The sequence below is a fragment of the Fringilla coelebs genome (genome assembly GCF_963513975.1).
Source record: "Fringilla coelebs genome assembly, chromosome: 1".
NCBI classification, from domain to species: domain Eukaryota; kingdom Metazoa; phylum Chordata; class Aves; order Passeriformes; family Fringillidae; genus Fringilla; species Fringilla coelebs.
In genome coordinates, this window is record NC_140028.1 from 122414309 (window position 1) to 122436835 (window position 22527).

The 22527-nt window shown below is 40.5% G+C and overlaps 1 protein-coding gene across 1 annotated transcript in view; it reads right to left on the reverse strand.

Annotated features, from left to right (window-relative positions):
* Positions 1 to 5189, reverse strand: part of ITGB8 (integrin subunit beta 8) — a 46208-nt gene extending 41019 nt beyond the window's left edge. The window contains exon 1 of the mRNA XM_084200863.1: positions 4691 to 5189. Within this exon, the coding sequence (XP_084056989.1) occupies positions 4691 to 4820 (130 nt within the window). The 5' untranslated portion in view covers positions 4821 to 5189. The remainder of the gene's footprint in view (positions 1 to 4690) is intronic.
* Positions 5190 to 22527: the final 17338 nt, after the last annotated feature.

Consider the following 22527-nt stretch of genomic DNA (forward strand, 5'->3'; position numbering starts at 1 on the left):
TACATTAAGGTTAATGTTTCTTACATCAGATCTATTAATAGAATCATAGGATAGAATCAGAGTAGGACCACTAAGATCAACCCAATACTGCCAAGTCCACCATTAATCCTCTACATTGATATATATTTACATGAAAAACTTGAGTTTATATGCACCTGCCTGAGGCTTCTCTGAGTTTTTGTCCTGAATGATTCCACCTTCATATAAGTGGGGGAACTTTTCAGAGATGAGGATAAGAAAGGTACATGTAGGCACAGGAGTACCTCCTTGAATCATAGCATCATTTAGGCTGGAAAAGATCCTTTAAATCCTCTGGTCCAGCTGTTAACTGTTATTAAAAAGTCTTGATGAACATCAGCAGCCCATGTCAACTTACACAATTTGTAAATAAAGTATCTTCCATTTTTCTTCTTCTACGGTAATTAGTTCTAATTGTCCCAAACTCAAGATACAACATGGACAAGTCATCAAAAATTCTTCATAGGGATTTGAAAAATATTACCAGCATTTAGGTGCTCTGTAAAGTACAAGGGAGGTTATAATCTGACATTTTAATGTCCGTTTGTGGAATGGGGGTCATTTAATGAAGATTTTCTTTAGTTTCCATGACGTTCACATCCTGACATCTTTCCTTCTGGGGAAGTGAAGTAAATTAACCTTAGATTGTATGGAAAATCAAATTTATTCATTTAGGCCTCTTGACTAATGGGGCCTAATTTTTGCTTTCTCAGTTGTTGCAGTTCCAGTCCTTGAAAGTTTAAAGGCCCAAAAAAAAGCAACTGCCTCTTCAAACTGTAGAGAGTATTTCTGATGCATGCACTCTTCAGACTGCCTTGACAACTTTCCTCAGCAAGAGCATATCCAAAACAACAGAGGCAAAACCTTTCCAGAGCACCAAGAAAATGGTTATTGCTCTTCTAGTTCATAAACTGGCCCTCACCTCTCTTTTCCCAGCGTCATCTTAAACACCTGTAGCACTAAAACATTGTAAACACTACACATACAACGACGAGTTTCATTCAACTTGTAAAAACCATAAAATAAAAAAACACCTTACCACATAAGCCCTCTGAAGAGACATGAAATTGCAACAGCTTATGAAAAGTGTACAATTTGCAAAGCAAATGTAGGCATGTCATTGGCAAAATATGTTCCTTGAGCAATTCTCACATAAACAAACCTCTCCCTCACTATTCCTCAGAACTGCAACTTACAGCCCGCTCAAACACCCAGGTTGTTTTTCCCCAAAGGCTGGTTACCAAAAGGTTGGCTTTCCCAAAGATGGCCCGTTAGCCCTAGGGAGCAGATCACCCACGCAGACTCAGGAAATGAAAAATGGCTCTTCTCTTCTTCTTGGATTGCTTTAAGCCTCAGGAAAAGCCGAACTGGCTCAGTCCTGGGTATTCCATATAACGCAGCTTCTTCCACTGAGTCTCAATAGAAAATGAGCTGCATGGGTACGCAAGAGAATTACCAGACAAACGCCAATTAAAGCTATCATCATGTATCTTTTATTTCAGACTTTTTTGTGTGCTTGTGTGTGTGTCATGGGACATTTCGCGATCACCTCTCTTCAAAAACTTCCATGGGTGGTTTGAATAGCTTTTCTTATTCCTTTGAGAAGTAACATGAGTAATGGTTTATAAAACTTTCTTACTAGAGGGATCACATGGAAATCTGATGCGACAAGACTGGCGAAGCACCAAAGACCTTGATGGGAAAAAATTAATGAATCAAAAGTCATGCTATTGGCATAAATCAATTAACAACTGACCCCTTCATGATCACAGATCCCCCACTTTCTCCAGTGGTCTTTCCAAATCACACTCTCAAGAAGACTGAAAGTATAAACTTTTAAAGTTGGTATTTAAAGAGACCTGTCAATCACAACTATCTAAGAGAATTGCTATGTGACTGTTCTCCAACTTTTAGTTCAAAGATAAAGATTTCCATCCCATCCCTGTTTGCACATCACAAGTACACTCTGTTTACTTGAGCTGCATAGAGGAATAACCCCCTGGGTATTTTGGAAAGCACCAAATACCTTAGTTTTCAGATTTTAATATTAATTATAACTGGTTTTGGGACACTGAGGAGATTTGAACTAATGTCATCTATTAACCCTGCTGAATCAGTCATTCTTCAGTACTTGAACCCCACATAACCCCTGTGCTTATACAGCAGGTAAAAAATAAGAGTTTCAGCAGCTGGTTTCTGAACAAGGCAAGGGAACTGTCTTCACTGAAGTGAGCACTTACTCAACTGGTTAGCACAATGCATACACATGCTCTTGCTGTAGAATCCAGCTTTTATTCAGTTCACTGGTTTACACCTTTACGAGTTTGTCAGGTTTAATGCTCCAACATAAATGCAGGGATCTGTAGAAATCCCTACAGAAATAGTTTGATTCTCATGTCAGGTATTTGTTATAATTGGCTTAGTGAACTGCAAATTTCCTTTTGGGGAGACTTATTGAACAAGGGACTCTTTGTAGAAGGCAGCAACACTACTCTTTTTATCTGAGCTTACAGGACCCATAATTTGGGAATTGCAAATTTACAGCATTGTGAAATTTCCTTTTGCACTCCTTGTAACTTCAAACCCTGCACCAAATTCTACCTTTACTTATCCCCAAGCAATGACTCACATCTCAAACTGCAGTTTGTAGAACAAATACCTCAGGTAGTATCAAGCTCTCAATTTTTCAATTAGAAGAGCCAAAAATGCTCCAACAAGAATTGAATAAATTTGAGTTCCATGTACATTTCATATTAATTCCAGTCTCTTTTAGAACTGGAGATTCAGTGCAACAGATATGCAGGTTCTGCCAACTCTGCACATAAAAAAACTCGACTTGCTGATGGCACAGGAAAAACACGATGCTTTTCTCCATGCCCAGCACTGTCGGTGCAGAAGCAAAGAGGAGTGGCTGCTTGAACAAAGCCATGCTGCCAAATATCTGTACATGGAGCTGCTGCCCAGTCTCTCTCAAAGCAGCCTGCAGACATTCAAAGAATCCAGGTGGTGCTGCACTGGCTACCACAGCCAAATGTGAAAAATCACAACATTAATAATAACAAAAAATTTCACGTGTTCATTCACAGAAAAACAAAACAAAACACTCTTCTTGCTTCAACTGCGGCTGTAGCCTGTAAAGTGATTATGTATGAAGGAAAGAATTCAGTGTGCCTTTCAGCTTTCATGAATTAGCAGAGGTTTCAAATGAAAAGGAAAAAACAAGGTCTATGTGAGTTACAGTCTGCCCAATCTGAGAGCTGTTGTCACAATAAACACATAACCCATGACGTATCACCCATATATATTTTCACTATGAAGCACAACAAAGACAGCAAGCATCCTTTGGCACAAAAGCCCCATGCACAACCTCCCCCCTGTGGCATTCTGTTCTGATGCGTTATTTGCCCTAGTGTGTACCCAGGAACTACACTCATGAGCAAGCACAACACTGCATTCAGGCACAGAACCATCCTCTTCATAAAGTTTCAATTAGCCTTTCAACTCAATTGCACTACATAAAAAAAATCTGGGATACTACATACAAGATGTCATGTTTCCTAAGAAATTTAATAATATATTTTATTTTTCCTATTGACATTTAGTTTGGTTTTGAATTCAAAGTATGAAGCCAAAAAAGTAAAATAAATTATTCTATGAAAGTTAACAAATTATTCCATTGTTTTTAATAGCACTGGGCAAATCCCACTGAATTAGGCATGAATTTGTCACATATGCAATAAAGAACTTAAGACTAATACATTGTTCCCACTGTAAATCTTGGTTTCAGAGGTTACATGTTAACATTTTAAATCAGCTCCAGGCTTAAGCTGGGAAATGCCAATTATTCCACAAGCAGAAAAAAATACAGAAAGATGACTGACAACCAGATCTGCTTTCATGATCACTGCTAGCTAAATAAGATCCTTTATAGGACTAGACTTAACCTGCTTGCTCTGTTAACTGCTGCACTATCTAAGGTGCATTTGCACAAACCGCCCTCAGCCTGCACACATTAAAACTGATGCTGGGGGCTTTGGGAAGCAATTCCACAACGCGAGGGTTACTCACATTTACCAGAGCCTTTTTCACCAGAGAACCATAGCTCCCGGGGAACTGCCAACATGCACGTTATCCCAAGGTAAACAGAAGACAATCTTCTCGTAGCTCTATCCCTATTTAACCCTGTCATTGCATGCCATATAAACGACGTAAAACAGAGTGTTGCCATCCCCAAGAACTGTCCCTAGCTCGGTCCCCCGGGCGGGTCCGCATGCCGCTTGGCGGAGTGCTGCGGAGGGTGCACTTCAGGATCCGCAGCACCCTGGAGTGCGATAGTCCCGCCGGCTCCCCGGGAGCTACCACGGCTCCCTAAAGGCGGGACGACCCTGGCGTGGGCAGTTAAATCACGGGCTGGCCCTGGCGGTGTGAGGTTTGGTCAGGAGCCGCTCCAGCCCGGCTCTCCCTGCAGGTACAGCCCGCCCGCCAGCTCGGCCCGCCCGGCCGGCGAGTGCCGGTGGCGCCGGGCGGTCCCAGCTGTCAGCGCTGCGCCCCAAGGCAGCCGCCGGGCCCGGGCAAGCCCCCCGCCCCCGCACGACCCAGCGCCAGAACCAAAGCCAGCCACAGCCCCAACCAGCCGGGCACGGCGAGCAGCCCCAGGCGCTCGGACACTTACAGCGCTGGCAGAGTCCCGGCACGGCCGCCAGCAGCCGGGCCGCCCCGAGGAAGGCTCCGGGGCCGCGCTGGCACCTGGGCACGGAGACGATCCCCGCGGTGAGGCACGCCAGCAGCGGCACCCACATCATGCGCCGCAGCCGGCACTGCTCCCGCTCCCTCGCCCTCTTCTCGGGGCCGTGTCTCGGCGCCGCGGCGCGCTCAGTCCCGGCCCCCGCGGGGGCGGCGGCGGCGGGGCCGGGGGAGGGGCGGCGGCGGGCCCTGCACAGGTAGGGCGCTCGGAGGGGCGGGCGAGGGCCGCCGCATCTCGGGGGCAGCGCCTGCCGCTCCCCCGCGCCCCGCCAGGACCGGCCCTCCCCCGGCTGCGGACGGGCCCCGACCGAGCGCGGAGCCTGGCTCCCTCCATCCGCCTCCAGCCCGGCGGGCCAGGGGCGCCTCGCCGCCCGCGCTGCCTGGGGGGCGCGGGGAGGCTCCTGGCACCGCGCGGGGAGCGGCGGCGGCGGCTGCGCACCTCCCTCGGGCGAAGAGGGCGGCTGCCGAGGGGGGGCGGGGACGGCCGCCCCCTGCCCGCCCCCGCCGGGGCCAGGTGGGCGCTGCCCGCCGCCGTCCCGGGGCGCCGCCGGGGCCGCCTCTCCGCGCCGGGGAGACGGGGTCTGCTGAGGACGGGGAGGGGAGGGCAGGAGACCGCGGCCGGCGGCGCTGCGCGGCGCTGTCCGGCCGCAGAGCGGAGGGTGCGCGCCAGGCCCGCGGCTCTCCGCAGGTTGCCAGGAGACGGCAGCGGGGCAGTTTCCGCGGGCTGGAGTGTGGGGGCGGGCCCGGCGGTGAAGTCACTGCACCCGCCCGCGCCTTTGTTCGGCGGCGGCTTCGGTCGCGGCTCTCCGAGCTCGGCACGGTCGCTGTCTCCGGGCGAGGAGGCGGGCGAAGGCCGTGGGCAGAGCGCTGCGCCGCCGGCCGCCGCCGCACCTCGCCCGCCGCTTTGGCCCTGTGGCAGCCGCTCCGCCCCGCTCCGCCGGTTGGGCCGGCCCACGCTGCTTGTGACCCCCCGCCGCTTGCTTGTGCGACCCTTGCCGTCAGCACCTCCGTAACCCGCGGCGCTGCCCACCGGCCCCAGGAACGCCGCCGTTTCCACCGGGGCAGCAGCGCGCCGGCCCCTGGAGCGGCCGGCAAAACTCCACTACATAAAACCATCTCCCCTCCTTTACCGCCCTCCCCGAATGATTTCTGCGCGGAGTTTCCACCCCTCCGGGCGCAGTAGGAGCAACGCAAAGGTTAACTATGTCCGGAAAGTACCGCACTGTGCGGACCAGGAAAGCCCCACCGGGCCAAGGTGCTGCTGTCCCTGTGCTCCTCTGCAGGGCTCCGCTCCCCGCGGACGCTGTGAGTGCAGGCACTTTCCAGGCAGGTAAAACCCACCTGGGCACCTCGCTCTGTCACACACTGGTGGCCGGGTCCCCGCCCGGCTGCGTTAGGGATGGGTGTGCCGACCACGGCCAGCCCTTTGGCATCCTTCATTTCTCATACCGGCAAGAGATGACAGTGCACGCAGGATTCTAAAAGGATCTCTGCGCTGCATCCAAGTCTGCCTCTGCAGGGTACAACGTTAATAAATCCTGCAAATGCAACCAGTGTAAATAATATGCTGTTTCACTGTCTTTACGAAAGCCTTTTCAAATCCTTCTCAAGCTAACCCTTGAGAAGCTATGGATGATTTAGCATCTGAATGTCAGAGGTCAGAAACTGAGCACGGTGGGTTTGTTCAAGAGTGCTGAGGAAGAGCTGGCAATGTAGCAATCTCGTGGTCCCACTCTTGGGAGTTTTTAAATGATGTATCATAATTTTTGCTTCATTTTGGGAAAATCCCCCATTTCAGACATCTGACTATCATTCCTTGAGTGGTCACAGCCCAAATGGGGATATGGGATGTGAGAAAGCCATATGCAATGATATTAAGAAAGAAGTATGGCATCTACAGGACTTCACATGTTCTTTACCTAAAACCTCTATGATTTCAGACATCACAGTCTCAAACACTGTAGGTGGAGAGCTGCATGTCCCTTGAGAACTCAGTTGGGTGCTATTTGAAATAGGATACACAGGTGACAGGTGAACTAAATTCAATTTACTCCTGTTGGGTACAGTAATGTCTAGTTTATAGATCATGATGTTGCAAATTTATGGTGATTCAAATGTATCTGGAAAAAAAGGATTCAGATGATAGATCAAGAAAGGCAAGGAAATATCTTTAAACAAAATGCCATCAGAAGCAAAAGTCACTGAAACTGGGATCTCTCTATTTTGGATTTTTCACCTGCATAGTCTAAGTGGTGCTGATGGGAGGAATTATACAGTTGATATCTCATACAGATATATTGTGTATGAAACTATTTATTGGACAGAATGTAAATTATCATAAACAGCATAAGGAAAATGGCTATGTCCTCAACAGCATGAATTATCTTCTGAGTTTCTAAGCAAAGGCTGTTCATCATACAAGTAGGAATCAGTCATTACGTGCACTACTCCTCATGAGAACATCATGCAAGGATTTGGTGTTCTGGGCAGAAAGACAATACCTGCAGTTTAATGTGGAAGTATAAAGATGGATCATTTTCATATAAAATCTGATAATAAGGCTACCAGAATGAAACTACTCTGGTCATTAACTTAAGCCCTGAAAACATAATGAAAAGGATGCCGATGTTGTGTGAGGGCTAAGCACTCTGAATGAAGTCACCAATAAAAGAGCCAGGAGCTGAACATACCAATAGTTTAGGCCTCAATGTATAGAGGCTGCTGTAAGAGTTTAAAGTATATTCTGCTGCTTTATGTAAAATTTACTTTTACCCTATTTCTTTAGCTTCGTTCTTCCCATGGCGAAATCCAAGGACTTAAAAACATTTACTTTGCAGTGATAGCATCTTTGAATATATTGTTACTTAGACAGTGTTTATAATGCAATAATATAATTAGGCAGGAGTTTTGAATAATAATTCTAGGCTTGCAAGTAGAGAAACTGAGTCATCCGAGGTCACATATGAGAGTATGTAACTCTTAAACTCCTGTAACAAGGAATTTAGCACAACTGGAAATGGATTTAAAGTCTCAGTCCATTGTCCTATCCACAGGGCTATGAAACCTTGAAGCAATGTGTTTGGGGAATCTCTGTCCTTGGAGAGAGTTGAAACTTAGCTGAACATGTTCCCAAGTAGACTGAACTAATTGAACCTGTTTTGAGCAGAGGGATGGTTGGGCCTCAGGGGGCTTTTTCCAGCCTAAGTTATTCTACAAATTTTTGTGGTGGAAAGTGTGTTATTATATTACATGTATCCCAAATTTCTTGAAGTGTTATAACTGTGGCTTCTTTCCAGTATTTACATTTGCTTTATTGAAACAAAATGCAATTGTCTATCACATTGTTGGCAAATAGTCTCTCTTTTCAGGAAACAGCCTTGAAAATATTTCATCTGCAATGAATGTTAACTAGAGCTGGTCAAAAACCCCAAAATTTTTCTGAAAAAAGCCGTGTTCCTTTTTTGGTTGAATGTTTCCAACCATCTTTAGTGTGCCATTTCTTGGGGGAGAGTCCAAACCAGGACTGCAAAGGGAAGATTGATGGTATTTTGCAACTAGTATCAAAGCTTTTTTAAAATAAAAAGTATTATTTATCCAATCTTGTGATTTCTTACATTATAATGGAATCTTAGACACAATTGAAATCCCTGTAAAAAGCACTTTGGTATTGTTAAATTAATTCTACTTTCCTCCAACTTCCCTATTTTAATAGTATAGAATCCTGCAAGAGTACAGTAATTGTTTTGGATTTGTTGGTTTCACTTGATCCCACTGACATGCAAATTTGAATTTTTTTGCAGTATAACTAACTAAAAGAATCGTATGCTTGTCTGTCAGATACAATTGCATTTACTATCACTTGTGTTCATTTCTTTATACAATATTTGAATCTAAAACTGCATCTGTTTCATACAAAAAGGTCAGTGTATTGTGCAAATCCGTTATAATCCATCAATTAAAAATGATGGAATAATTCAAAATCAATGACTATTCCCAAGAAACGGTTGCCAAGAAGGCCTTTTCCTCTGAAGTGCAGACTGTGAGCAATCCACCTATGCTGTTTATTATATACAGAAAAATTCTACATATGATTCCAGCTGCCTAATGCACTACACAATTTTTTTAACAAAATGTTCTTTTATTTTGTAATTCTGAAAAAGAAGATGTGTTAAAAAATGCGATGCATTTCCTTATAAGATATTAAAACTGTGCACATTGTTTTTCATTTCTAGCCTCAGTTCTTGTAAGAACTGGCAAAGTGAATTTCCAAACTAGAAAAATCTTTTCTCCCCCAAATAGTATTTTTTGTTATTTCTTCATTAATACCTACCTTAGTTACCAGCCCATGCTATTGAACTTCCTGATGTACATGGCACAAAGAGAAAATGTTCCATTTTACTGTAAAGCAGTAATCCACACTGTCCAACAATCTATTTAATTTTTTGTGAAGGCTTGCTTTGATTTCAGGTGGACATTTTATGTGAATATACAAACCTTACTTAGGTTTGCAACTTCAGTAGGCCTGCATGATACTATCAGGCAGCATCTGAACCAATACCTTTTTGCATTTACCCTCTCAGTGTTAACAGTTTGGTCAATGTCATACAGAGACAGGTGGAATACTACTATTTATTTTCCATATACTCAGCCTGGTGACTTATGTATGCTGCATCTAAATGTTGTTATTCATAATATATTTGGAAAAATTTAACTATAAAATTATTTTCTTTTCTAGTCTATGTGGCACAAACTTCTCCATTCTGCTTTTCTGAGAAAATTACTTGCAATACCATACTGGCACACTTTTCTTCCTTGTTTATATAACCATTGAATTGTAAAATTTTTATATTAAAAATAGTGTATGTAATCCTCCTGAAATCCCAGAGCATAATCTTGTGTACTTCAGTGCTTATGACAAGTCCACTGAAGAAGACTGTATTATAAGACAATAAACCTGAGATATTTCAGACTATTCAAGAAAAAAAAAATGCAGTGCCGTTGGGTTCTCAACAGAAATGATCAGCAAGCAGTTGAGACAGAAACAGTAGCTGTTTCACAGGTGAGAAGGTATCATTGTTTTGGGTTTACTGGGTTAAACCCAATGCTTTAAGTTCTAGACATTCATTTCCAAAGACATCTGTAGTGCAGGCAGCTGATCTGTATATTGGCTTGGGGGGGGCCTCAATGCAGGTGTCCTTGTCCTCTGTTTAAGAAAGAATAGGATGATTTTTCTAGACACAAGAAAGCATAAGAAATTATCTATGTAGTCCCCCTAGGAACTCAAAACCATAAAAATATGTATTGTAACAAGTGGTCAAAGCTGAAGTTGTTTATTGAAATGATCTAAAAATCTCTTTCTGGAAGTAATTACTAAAAAACCCCAGTAGTATATTTAGTTGAACAGATGTATTCTGAAAGAAGAACATTTCAGTTGTTGTCACATGAAGAGTTTTAAAGAATAGTGTTTCACTAAGATTTTTTGGTATTTCCACTATGCATTTTTATGTGACTGAACTGATATTTTAGACAGAAGTGTTTCTTGTGACAAATACACTGTTTTGAGAGTCTTTATGACCTCAGAGAGGTGAGGTCCCCTGTGGTCTGTCTTCGAAGTATAAAATTTACCTGGGATTCTTCTATATGCTGTCATTAATACTTTCCAGATATTACCTCATGGACTTACAGGCACCATGACTTGATTTCTGGAAGGAGCAGACAGAAGAACAGTAGGCCAGATGAGTTATTTCATTAACCTTATTTCAGTGGGACTTTGGCCTGAAGGACTAAAGGCCTGACCCTGTGTTACTAATCTGTGTGCCATTTTCCTGTTTTCCTTCAGTGACTAACAGAGAAAAAAGAGCATATTGTTTGAATTAGTTTTATATTCACAAAGGACTGCAGCCCACCCAAAAACAGTCATAGCATCTTTAAAGCTATGTTGTTTTCCAGCTCCATGGAGGATGAGTGAAGACCAGGTTTCATATTAATAGATGTAGGTATAGATCCACAGACACTGAGTCAACTGTACTCTGAAAACACACATTTCACAGAATACTTTGTGACATGCACAAATAGCACTTTTATATCTACAGAGGAACAACATCCACTGTGAAGTTTAGCAAGTCGCACTTTTTTTTTGTTGTTGTTATTATTGTAAGCTCAAACTGTCCACAGAACATTGGCACTCCATGCATTTATTTTACCTCCACCCATTTCCTCCTGTTCTTGTTACCTGTCTCTACTTTTCTCTCTGGTAATTGAAAAAGGTATGTAATCTCCACTTAGTGCTTAAAGCCAACATAGGTGCCCATGAAGTCATTGTATTACAATTCAGGTGTTTTAATTTTCTTCTTCCTTGAAATTGTTTTTCCTCTTTTTAATTTTTTTTTCCCGTTGAAGACTACTACTCCCATTCTGCCATCTTCCTCACCTGCATTAAAAAGTTTTTATTCTTTCTTCTCACCCTCCTTCCACCCAGTCACTTTGAATGGATCCTCAGATACTTGCTCAGATACTAGGCCTCTTGCTTTCACCTACTTCTTCTCCGTGTCTCACTTCCCTAACAGAGTCCCAAGGTCACGATTTCTTCTGCTGCAGCTATATCAAGCAGTTTTTCATCTTCTTCCTCATACTCCTTCCACAACAATTTTACCCTTTTCTGTACCCTGGATTTAAGACCTTGGGTTACCAAATGTCCAGAGGAAATATTCTGTAATAGTACATTAGGCCTGACATTTTGGGAAGTTTTCAGAGAAAATTCCCACATTTGCCCCTGACAACCATTAGCTCACTTGTTATTTCCCAGAGGTTTCCTGTGTTATGTATTACAAGGAACTGGTAGAAAGTAGGTAAAATACAGTAGATAGTAAGTAGGAAATATTTCTTGGGACTTCTGAAAGATTAAAGTTCCTCCTGAGAAACTTTTGAGGAAATTAGGTGTTAGAGGTTGAAAGGGAAAGTTAAGATATGATTCATAAACAGTACTAGTGTTGTTTAACAGAAATTAAAGTTCATTTCTAGCTCAGAATAACCTGTATGGATCAAGCTCAAAAGTGTTCTACAGTTTAAAAGCAGAAGTTTGTAACTGGGTGATTGATGAATGCAAATAATTTCTCCTGCCCATAGCTAAGCTGCTGCATTGAGCGGTGGCTGATGAGTGGAAAAATCCCACAGGCAAACTCTGTGTGTGTGGCAGAGGGGGTAAGTGGGAGACATGGAGAACATGGAGGTGGGTGGTTGTCCAGAATTATCAAAGGTTCTGAACATCTCTGGTAAAATTTCATCTGATCTTGTCCTCAGTCTTGAAATGGGGTGTGCACATTACAGCCTGGTTACTCTCTGTGTGGTGTTTACCTGCATATCCTCTCTCCTCTCTCACCAGATTGCTGCTCTAGACTCACTGCTAAAATGACAACTAAAATAAATAGAGAAATATTTAGGTGCAAAATCAGGAAAAAATGGAGGCAGATGGGGACAATTAGAAATGGAGAAAACATTGCTTATTGATGTTTGTAATTGTTTAAAATATGTGTCCACATATATATATATTCTCACCTCTTACATCCTGCTTATCCTCAGACAATTCATTTTGGCAATGTTTTCATTTTGGCATAAGAGCATGTATGTTTGGGCAGCACCTCACACAAATTCTTCCCTTCTTCTGGAAGATAGCTCTACTTCTGAATTTTTTTTATTTGTATCAGTAAGTCTTCTCTTGTCTAATTCCAGGATCCAGTGGAACTCTAGTTATTGGTTTTACTGCTCATACTTTAAGCTAAAATAAAGCTAAGATTCTTTTTAAAATAACATATAAGTAACTCTTGGAATTCGGCTGTAGAAATTCGTAGGATTTAAAAATGAGATATTTATATGAATTGTATGTGCCTTTATATTAGCCAGGATAAAAGTTCATAACAAAGGTAACCTTTTGTACTTCAGAACAAGAACTGGTCATTTTCTAAGGCTGCACAGAAATTTCTCCTGCAGCCACACTGTGACATGTTCCTTTAAAGATGATTTCCACCTTTGCTGAAGCATCTGGTACCAGCTGTGACTAAAGTCAGGGTAAGGCATGAGAGGGACTATGGGACTAATGTATTGCTAAGGAACAGAGAATTTTCAGGGGACAGACAGTTCTAGCCTGAGTTGGGGCAGTCAGGAGTAATTGAATTGTTCAGTAGTATATAAAGTCAGTATGAACTGAGGATGAAAATTAAGGCCACACTGTTAACATGCTCTAGAATGTAAGACATTTACATTTACATGAACATATGAGAGATATCATAAAAAGTTCATTAGTAATACAAAAGGTTCATTTCAAGCTGTAAGTTCATGCTGTAGGTGGTTTTTCTGCTAGTTTTACAATTTTCTTGCTGGCCACATCACTTAGAGCATTCATTTTCATTCAGATCCATACCCAATATTCTAAAGTCTAACAAAAAAAAAAAAAAGAAAGAAAGAAAACAAAAAAGAAAGAAAAAAAGTGAAGGTCCTCTCATACAAGGACCAAAGTGGAACATTTACCATGCAAAGTTACAAGTTCTAGATACCTTAAAAAAAGGTTTCCCAACAAATGATTTACTGATTTCATCAGTGTAAAAATGATAGTTAATTGAAAATGAAAACTTTATAATAGATCTAAAAAACCTCTGAAGTAAGTCAGTACTGCCCAGCTAGTACAGATACTGTGAATAAGGAACAGTGACTTTGAGCTAATTAATGACAATCAGATAGTTGTAACTAGCTAGAGAATTGAGGCATAATTCTGCTCCTTGGTGCTAAAAGGATCCCTGGCCAGGATTTTATTTTCCATCTCAGCTCCTCCTATTTTCAAAGAGCTTAAATTTCCAGTGTCTTGAAAGATCAATCTCTCCCCTCAGTGGAGAGCACAAGACCTACACAAACTGCCTGCTGCCCGCATTGTGTTGCCCAAATGGTAGCTGAGCATGCCACCCCTTTTTTTGTTCTTGAGCCATTCATTGCTCAGTAGTTTGTATTGTTTCTTTGTTCTGGCTGTCTTCTTTTATCAAAACCAAATAACATGCTTTGTTTTTATATATTTTTTTAAGATTTTAGGTGTTATTTCAAATTGAAAGTGCATGTAAAAACAAGAAATCATTCTTTCTGTAGTGCTGTTGAACTACTGTGGGTTTTTCCCTTTATTTTGTTTATGTGGGGCTTTTTGGGTTTTTTTTTTAGAAAAAATATTTTTACCCCATAATCTCTTTTAGTAATCGTGACCATGGAGGTTGCCTGTAATGGTAGTAGACAAGCATTTTACATTCCAAACATGGGAATGGAGTCTGGTGGTCTCTCTCTAAAGAAGTGCAGCAAACCTTTAGGTGGCAGCCAAGGGCTGCAGTTTGAATCCCTAGATTTATTAGTAGTGTGTTTTATTTTCTCTGCCTCAGTTAGCAGGCAGAATGTGATGAAGAATGAATTTCTAATCCTTCCAAAAGGAAAACAAATAAAAATGCAGGTGAAACAAAATCTTTGAAAACTGGATATATCTGAATATGCAGGAGTACAACTGGGTCTCTCTGCAGTCTGTTGCCTTTCCACCAAACTCTGTTCCCTTAAAAGGACTCTTAAAAGCACACCCTAAACCCCAATGTCTTACTCCTATCAATAAATTTGATTCAATCTAGTGCCTTCATGTTGTGCTCAGATCATGAATGATAATTTGTGGATCTGGGTGGAGGTTGGAAACCCATGGTGGTCTCTTAACATGTACATCCTCTGCCCCAAGGCCATCATAGCAGGGTAGTGGGGAATGCTGATTCCCTTCCTCTCCCACAAATTAATGCCACCAGAGCATCTCCAAAAGTGGCCATTCAAATGGTGTCTTCAGGAATTATTGTTCCAACTTATTATTCCCATTCCACTCTAAATTGGAGTTTTGTGAAAATGTCAGATTGTTGGGTTTTTTTCATAAAATGAACTATCCTGAGCCTACACTGCTGCAGTTATGCAGTAGATGTGTTGAAATATATTCTAACAATGTGTTCTTATCTAGAGGTATCAAAATGTTTTTTGGTGAAATTAAAGCTCTCTGAAAGAAACTGTAGGCTCAAGGGTCTCCCTTAGGGGAAGAAATGCATCTTTGTTTTTCTAAATAGCTGAACAATGATATCTTTTGATGAAGAACTTGCCTTTTTTTTAATTAATGCTATTTTCATACTGGAAAATATGACTGCATTTGTATTATGTAGTTTGGAAGTTAAAACTAGAGAATGAGAGATTTACAAATAACCTCATTTGTTTACTGTACTGTTCCCAATGTTTTTCTTTGCATAATTAACAATCACATGCAGCTACAAATCATGTTGTTTACCTCTGCAGTCTAATGCAGGATACATTGCCTCACCACCCCACAGAGAATCTCAAATGTTCAAAATTGCAGTGCCAGAAAACTACATATGTGTAGAATAAATACCCAAATACAGCATTAAGACAAGGTATTGTACCCTGACTGTGAACCAGATGTTAAAAATCAATTAGTTTAACTTAAATGACTTGTGGTTCAGTGACTAACAAGATTTATATTAGAATATATTACTTTCTTTGAAGGAGATTGTGAAGGTATAAGGTCTGCCTGAGTGTATGTATTAGCTAAGAAGATTATTTTTGCTTCCTTCTCCCTACTCTCTTTTTTCTTTTTTTTCCTTTTCATATTCTCTATTTTGTGTGAGCCTACGTGGGTGACTGGAGACATACATAAGCCCTTTTCCCAGTATTTCTGAATCTTCAGGTGCCAGCAAAGGTCTCTTCAGAAGATATACAGCTGCAATAAAACATAGCTGGACTGGGATAACAGCTGCCTCCCTGCATGCTCTCTGGTTTGTGTCTGCTTAGCTCTGAGTGGGGATGGAGTGGAAGGAGAGAGGAGAGCAAGGCTGTCTGCTTCCACCTGTGGAGAGGTGCCATACTTTTCCTAAGTCTATTCCTCCTTACTCTCATGCACTGTTGCATACTTCAGGCTGCAGAAAAAGGGCAAGCATCAAGCTTTACAAATTCTTTGCATTTTAATTGTTCACTCCCATTATCTGGCCCAGACTTCCACTCATTCACATTTCTGCTTGACTGGTTCCAAGAGGTTTGTATTCACCTCCAGAAAGCAAAGAAGGCGACATCTAATTCACATGGTTGAAATTACTTAGTAAACAGAATGGGCTGAGCTGATGTGGAATACAGCCAAAATACTGTAGAAGATGTCATTTTTATTTAAGAGGCACCAATAGATGTTTACAAGATAAAAAAGGTAAGGACAAAAGTTTTACACCCATAAGACACCCACTCCACTTGCATGTATATTCCTTATTACTGGCATTTTTTTGTTCATATATCAAAACACTGAGGGTTGACTTAATAGAAACAGAGTTACTAAATTACACACTTACTTTTTAGTTAAATATTTTATTACTTCATGAACATTTTCTTCAAGTGAAAAATGACCATTCACTCCTATTCAAACATGCATATCTCTCTTAGGGGAGCATTTATTCAGAGGCTCTGTCTCATAATCATGGTTTTCTAAGTGACAGTGACTGGCTGGGCTCTGCTCTTGTTTTGAGCTACACTAAGACATTTTGTGGCTCATTTCCCTGCTCAGGGAATATTTGGGATATGGGGGTAGTTTGAAATGTTTGTTTGGATGCGATGAGGAATGATCTCAGAAGTTACTAGAAAGAAGGGGCTTATTGAAGTGGGAGGTAAGAGAGGACGTGTCCAGTATGGTGACGAAGGAATTGCACATGAGCTCATATAAATAATAATAGCAGGTGTGGGTAATTGCACTTTAGCAATACCGTGTTTGAAAGCAGTTAAGTTGTAGTTTCTTAGCAACTGCTGCTGACAGAACCGTTTTAAGTGGCCAAGGCTTTCAAATTAGGCAACACCCTCAGCCTGCTATACAGCAGTATTAAATGGAGGGAAACACTAAAACACAAGTGTTCCTACTCTGTAAACAAAACACAACAGAAGGCCAGAGCTGCAGAGGAGGTGATGGAATAGAAAAAGCAGAAATTACATCTATGTTTCTAGATAAGCCTTTTCAGGAACAACTGCTGAGGAAGAGTATTTATGGAGAAAGGCGTGATCCATGACATATTAAATCAAATGGGTAGGCCTTAGGGAATGTTGAAAGAGAGATAATTTGTAAGTAGGCAACTTTGTTATTATGTTGGCACATTTTGGTCTTTCTTCTTATATATCTGTCATGTAAAATCTACCTGTCTGTATATAAGGGTGTACATAAAGGATTTTATGTTTTTGAGTATATCTGTGTTTAGTGTGAAATGTCAATGTTATTACTAATGTTCATCACTTTGAACTATGCTGTCAACTTAATGTTGAATAAGAACATTTCCTGAAAGAAATCTGTGATAAAGCTAACCAAGAAGAGTTGGAGTGTTAAGGAGCCTAAAGGGTACATGCTTTTGGCTAATTGACCCAAATTTACATTTGTCTGATTCATATTCTAGCATCTCAGTTGTTTTCAATTCCTTATGGACGCTCCACAGGAAGATTTTTCTGATTGTTAATATTATCCCCAGTTAGCTAGGTCCTATCCTACCAGTCAGTAACATGCTCTTAATTCCATAGAGCCATCAAGAAGCTAACTGTAATTTTTTTCCTCGTTTGAAACCAAAATATTTTCTGGTAATACACAGGCTTGGATAGTTCATTCTGGGTAAAAGTTCTCCAACCCAAGGTGGAAAAGCTAATGAAGTAATTAAGGTGTATTGTGGATTAACAAGTTTCAAATTCTGGAACATTGCCCTAACTTCTTACTTACGATTTCGGTAAGTGGGAAAGTCAACCTGTCTCTTACACAAATGGTATAGTATGTTGTGCCCTTATTCTGGCTTCATAAAATTCTTTTTACTCTTGTAAGTTAAAATTTTTGTATGCAAAAGATAAGTGGAATTGACTTCTACAGTTTTTAAAACACTTTAGTTATTTTCCCATTATCTTCCAAGTGCAAAGCACATTTCTCTAGCCTGTCTTTCTTTAACAGATATATAGGAAGGTGTTTCTGGAAAGGACCTGCTCTAACATGGCCTTTCACTGTGTCCTTCATGAGGACAGTGTAGTGTTTAGAGTGAGATGAGACTATACAAAATATATGCAGTCCCAAAGACATAAATAGTAATCTGGTTTATTTTGCTCAGTTCTCTAGCTGTTTAGCTGTTATCCTATGTAGCCTCATACAACCTCAAGTATGACACAGATGCCAGAATAATACACTTATAAGTCACATTGCTATTATGTGACCAAAAGCATGTACTGTATTCCCAGGAGCTTCCTATGATAGCTGCACACATTTAGAAACAGTTTGTGGATTTGGAGAGAACTTCTTTTTAGTAAGTTGGCAAAGAGTCATCCATGACTCTTTGCTATTAGGTGGGGAGTCTCCAAATATTACTTTGTTGGGAAAAGGCCTTTAGCCTTTTAATAACATCTCATTGAAGTATCTATCTTCCAGCTTTTACTACAATTTATTGAAATGAATCTGATGTTTTTTTCTCACATTTCACTGTTTTATTCCTGGCTTGCTTATTAATTCTCCTATCTTCATGTGACATAAAAACATCTTTCAGTGCTTCACTGTCTTGTTTTTAAATTTATATTTCACTGAGTGGAGGAATACCCATGGCTTTCACTGTGGCATGGTACACAGATGTTTCACCACAGGATATACTTATCAGCTTGGATTTAGGACAGAAAACACTAATACTGCCCAAATCTGATTAATAATTTGTTCTCAGTACCTTCAATTCTGGTGAATATGCTCCTCTTTCTCTCTGCAGGTGTTCATATAATTTTCCAACAGAAGTACTGAATTACAAATATGAGTGGACTGTGGTATACTGAACCCAGATTTTCAAAATAATCAGGATTCAAAGCACCCTGGAAGTAACCAACATAATTTTGGATATCCAACTACAAACTTCCTTCTAGTTCCTACTGAAACCAAGTGGATTGCCATCTGAAATCTGAAGATCAGTGCACACACCATTTTTCTTACAGAAAGCCAGACTTAGTTCCAAACAAAGCTGCCACCCTTTTCTGTGTTCCCTTTTTTACCTAGCTGAACTAAGAAAAGGAGGCTTGTATTATTAACAACCAATTGTTACAGATACTGCAACTTTTTCTTTTTTTTTCCCACTGCAGAATAAGAATTTATTTCTTTCAACATTTTTATTAAAAATTATTGATACCATCTTTCTTTTCTCTGTAGCTATTTCTCAGTTATTTTTGTATGATTCAAGCTTATTGTTCTGAATTATATTCAGGAACCACTTCCATGATTGTGTTCACTTCCATGATTGTCCTGTTCACTTAGGCCACATAGGTTTTTAGAGCTGTCTTCATTGGCTGATGGCAGGGCACCTATCCTGTAAATGAACATGGTTTTTTCCAGTTGAGAAGAGATGATGCTGTCTCTACAGAGCTTCTATCTATTACTCCCAATTCAATCACTGATACTTCATTTCTCTTTTATTGTCTGTAGCCTGTGACTAAAATGCAGCAGTGACTCACTATTCTATGAAACAGGTCCATATTTTTCTTTTTAACTTTATGCTTCTTTTCAAAGTATGGGTGTGTCAGCTCTAATGTGCACGTGGCAGGATTGGGAAAGAATTTGGAGGCAGAATAAAAGTATTTATTCCTTTCACAAGAAATTCCACCTATTTAAAGATTTTAAAGAAGGCAGATGGGAAATGCCTAAAAAAGCACAAACTCAGGGGAAGCAGAAAAAGAGCAGGTTGGAATGGACCATCTGTGAAAACTTTCTGACTATCACATGTAAAGCTTGAATTGCTGGCATAGAGAATGAAAGCATCATTATCTCCAGATGATGCAGATGTTGGGTCTGCCTCAAAATATTGCAAAATTGTTCAATCTGTGCAGCAGTAATTTTCCAAGATGTATGAATGGCATAATCTGAGCTGGATTCAATAGGCTGACACTACCTGCCCAAACAAGCAAAACAGGGGTCCTTTCTTTTATGCCAGTTTGCACACAGGATTTTCTGTCTTGTTATTTTATGCATTGCAGGAAAGGTAACTTTGCTCAGACAAATTTGGTAATTCCAAGAGAATTCCTTAAATTATTTGACTGACGAACTAGCTGGATCATTTTACAACTAGACTTAAGAGACCTACTGCTCTATGAAAAGTCATGATAAAAACCCATAATATGTAATTAGGGATATTTCATTTAGTTTTCTTTCCTTTTATTTTTTAAAATTAATTTTGTTTTTCAGCAGGTTCTGATGAAAATATCCTCTTAAAAAAACAAACAAACAAAACAAAACCCAAACTTTTCAATTTTATTTATTTCTCTGAGCGCATGCATTTGACAAAATGAAGAAACATTGCTAAAGAACAGTTAACTATTTTTAAAAAAACTTATTTTAGCACTATTATCTTGTAGCAATAAATGGTTTTCAGCTATAAAATCTTTCCTGAGTTGAAAGAGTGGACAGCGACAAATATGAACAGGAAGTGGTACTGGCTAGAGTTTAAAGAGATCCTCTAAAATGAACTTTATTATTTTGAAAGTAATTTTAAAGTCATCTTGCCCTGTTCTTTTCCCCTGTCTCCTCATGGGATTTTTCTTTATTAGGGGTTTCTGTAAGCGTAGATCTCAGCTTCTGAGTAAAAATTTGGAATGTGTGTGTATATAACAACATAATTAGTGAATACAGTGAGCCATTGAAATTGGAATGAAAAATTCCCCGCCAGATTTTATAACAGCTGCTGAAGTCATGTGGATAAGCCTGCTCCCAGTCTGGACATCATGGGAAAGAGATCAAAGGATTGTTCAGAGCTAATCATGCCTAGAGTGCGGTAAAAGAAACAATGGCAAAATTATGTTTATTTTTTAGGTTTTTAAAATTACTTTTGTTCATAATTGTTTTATAGACAACCGAAACCTTGTTTCAAAACTTTCAGGCTCAATTTGAAAGTATTCACCCAGATTCTCCATAGGAACAAACATGTTGCTATGGAAATGGACCAGAGCAAAGACAAAATATAGATGCACAAAGATTCCCCAGAGGAATGTAATTTGAGGCATTAGTACACTGCTTAAACAGTATAAACAGTGTCCTGGTATGCCTTGTTTTCTTCATCAAAAGTAAAATAAAATATTCCTAATCCTAAATGATCTGTTGTTTTCGGACAACTTTTAAACCTTTTAACTTTTTAAAGATTAGCCATATTTCTAACAATTTGTTCACTTTTTTTTTTTTAATAAAAGACAATAATTGATATTTCTTAAGTGCTCTTAAAAGAAAAGGGTAAATCAGAAATAAATTGGACACAACTTCACAGAAAAAACAGTGGTGAAAGCTTTGCTGATGCAAAGAGATCTTGCTTGCTGTGAGTTTAGTGTTCCTAATAAATGTGTAAAAATGGCTTCCTTTTTCTTCATTGGGGTATAATATGCTGAGCCATTGTGGAACTTCTGAGGAAAAAGATGAAACCCGTGCATCTCCCACTTGGCATAAGCAAAAACTTTTGTTAAGTTTTTGGATCAAAGGACCTTCTCACAGTAATTCACTGAATGGAAATTTCCTGCCCAGGTCAGTACTGCGTTTATAAAAGTGCAACAGCTCCTGTAATTTTTTTCTTATAAGCATCAGTTTCATAGGTCTCTCATTTTGAGCCAGTAGCTTGTGGAATTCAGTATACATGGCCTTCTACAGCACTGCATGGCCGTGTAGTACCACCACAAGAGACCTCAGAGGGGATCTCTACAAACATCCAGAGGATGGAGCCAGGCTGTTCTCAGGGGTGCCCAGCAATTGGGCAGGGGGTCCTGGGCAGAAACTACTGCACAGGAAATTCCACCTGAACATGAGAAAGACCTTCTTTACTGTGCAGGTGATCAAGCACTGGATCAGATTAACCAGAGAAGTTGTGGGGTTTCCCTCACTGGAGATATTCAAGAACCATCTGGACTCAGTCCTGTGCCATGTGCTCCAGGAAGGCCCTGCTTGATCAGGGAGGTTGGACCAGATGACCCACTATGGTCTCTTCCAACCTCATCCATTCTGTGACTCTGTGAACACAAAGAAGAAAATATTCCAAATATAAATTACATAGATCAGCTTCATGGATACCCAGTTCTTAATATTACATTTTTAAGCTATTAAAGAAAATGGATTTCTCTTCAGGGATGTTTTATTGACAATAATTTGAACAGACTTAAAAATATTTCTCTACAGCTGGCAGCACCTGCCAAGCTTTTGTGTGAAAATAACTGGGTTTTTTAAATATAGATGTTTATCTGTGCTCAGGATTAATCTTGTTAAAGAAAAGAAATACTCGGAAACCCTTCCAAATAAGTTGTCAATGAAATGGGAAGTAGGCACCAGATTGCCTCCTTCAGAGTGCTTCTATATATGGATGAATACCTCTTTAATAAGTTTAAGTTCCTTGAAAACTTCATGCTTGAATGTGAGTTCTCTGTTTCTCTTGTGTTTTCATTTCTAAAAAATATTTTTGGAGCACATTTGTGGGGGGATAGAATAGAAGAAAATAAAGGTAGCATAGAAAGTAATTTTACTCCTAAGGAGTTGCAGCTGAGCCAGTTAGTAGAGATTAGGAACAGGCCTGACAGCTGTAGCCAATGAGAAGAAGAGTGTTATAAAAGAGTGGGTTGGGTGGTTGAGGGGGACTGTGGTCAGTACATCAAGGAGGTATGAAATGCTTGCAATAAAGAGACAACAATATGGAACCTTTGCAATATGGT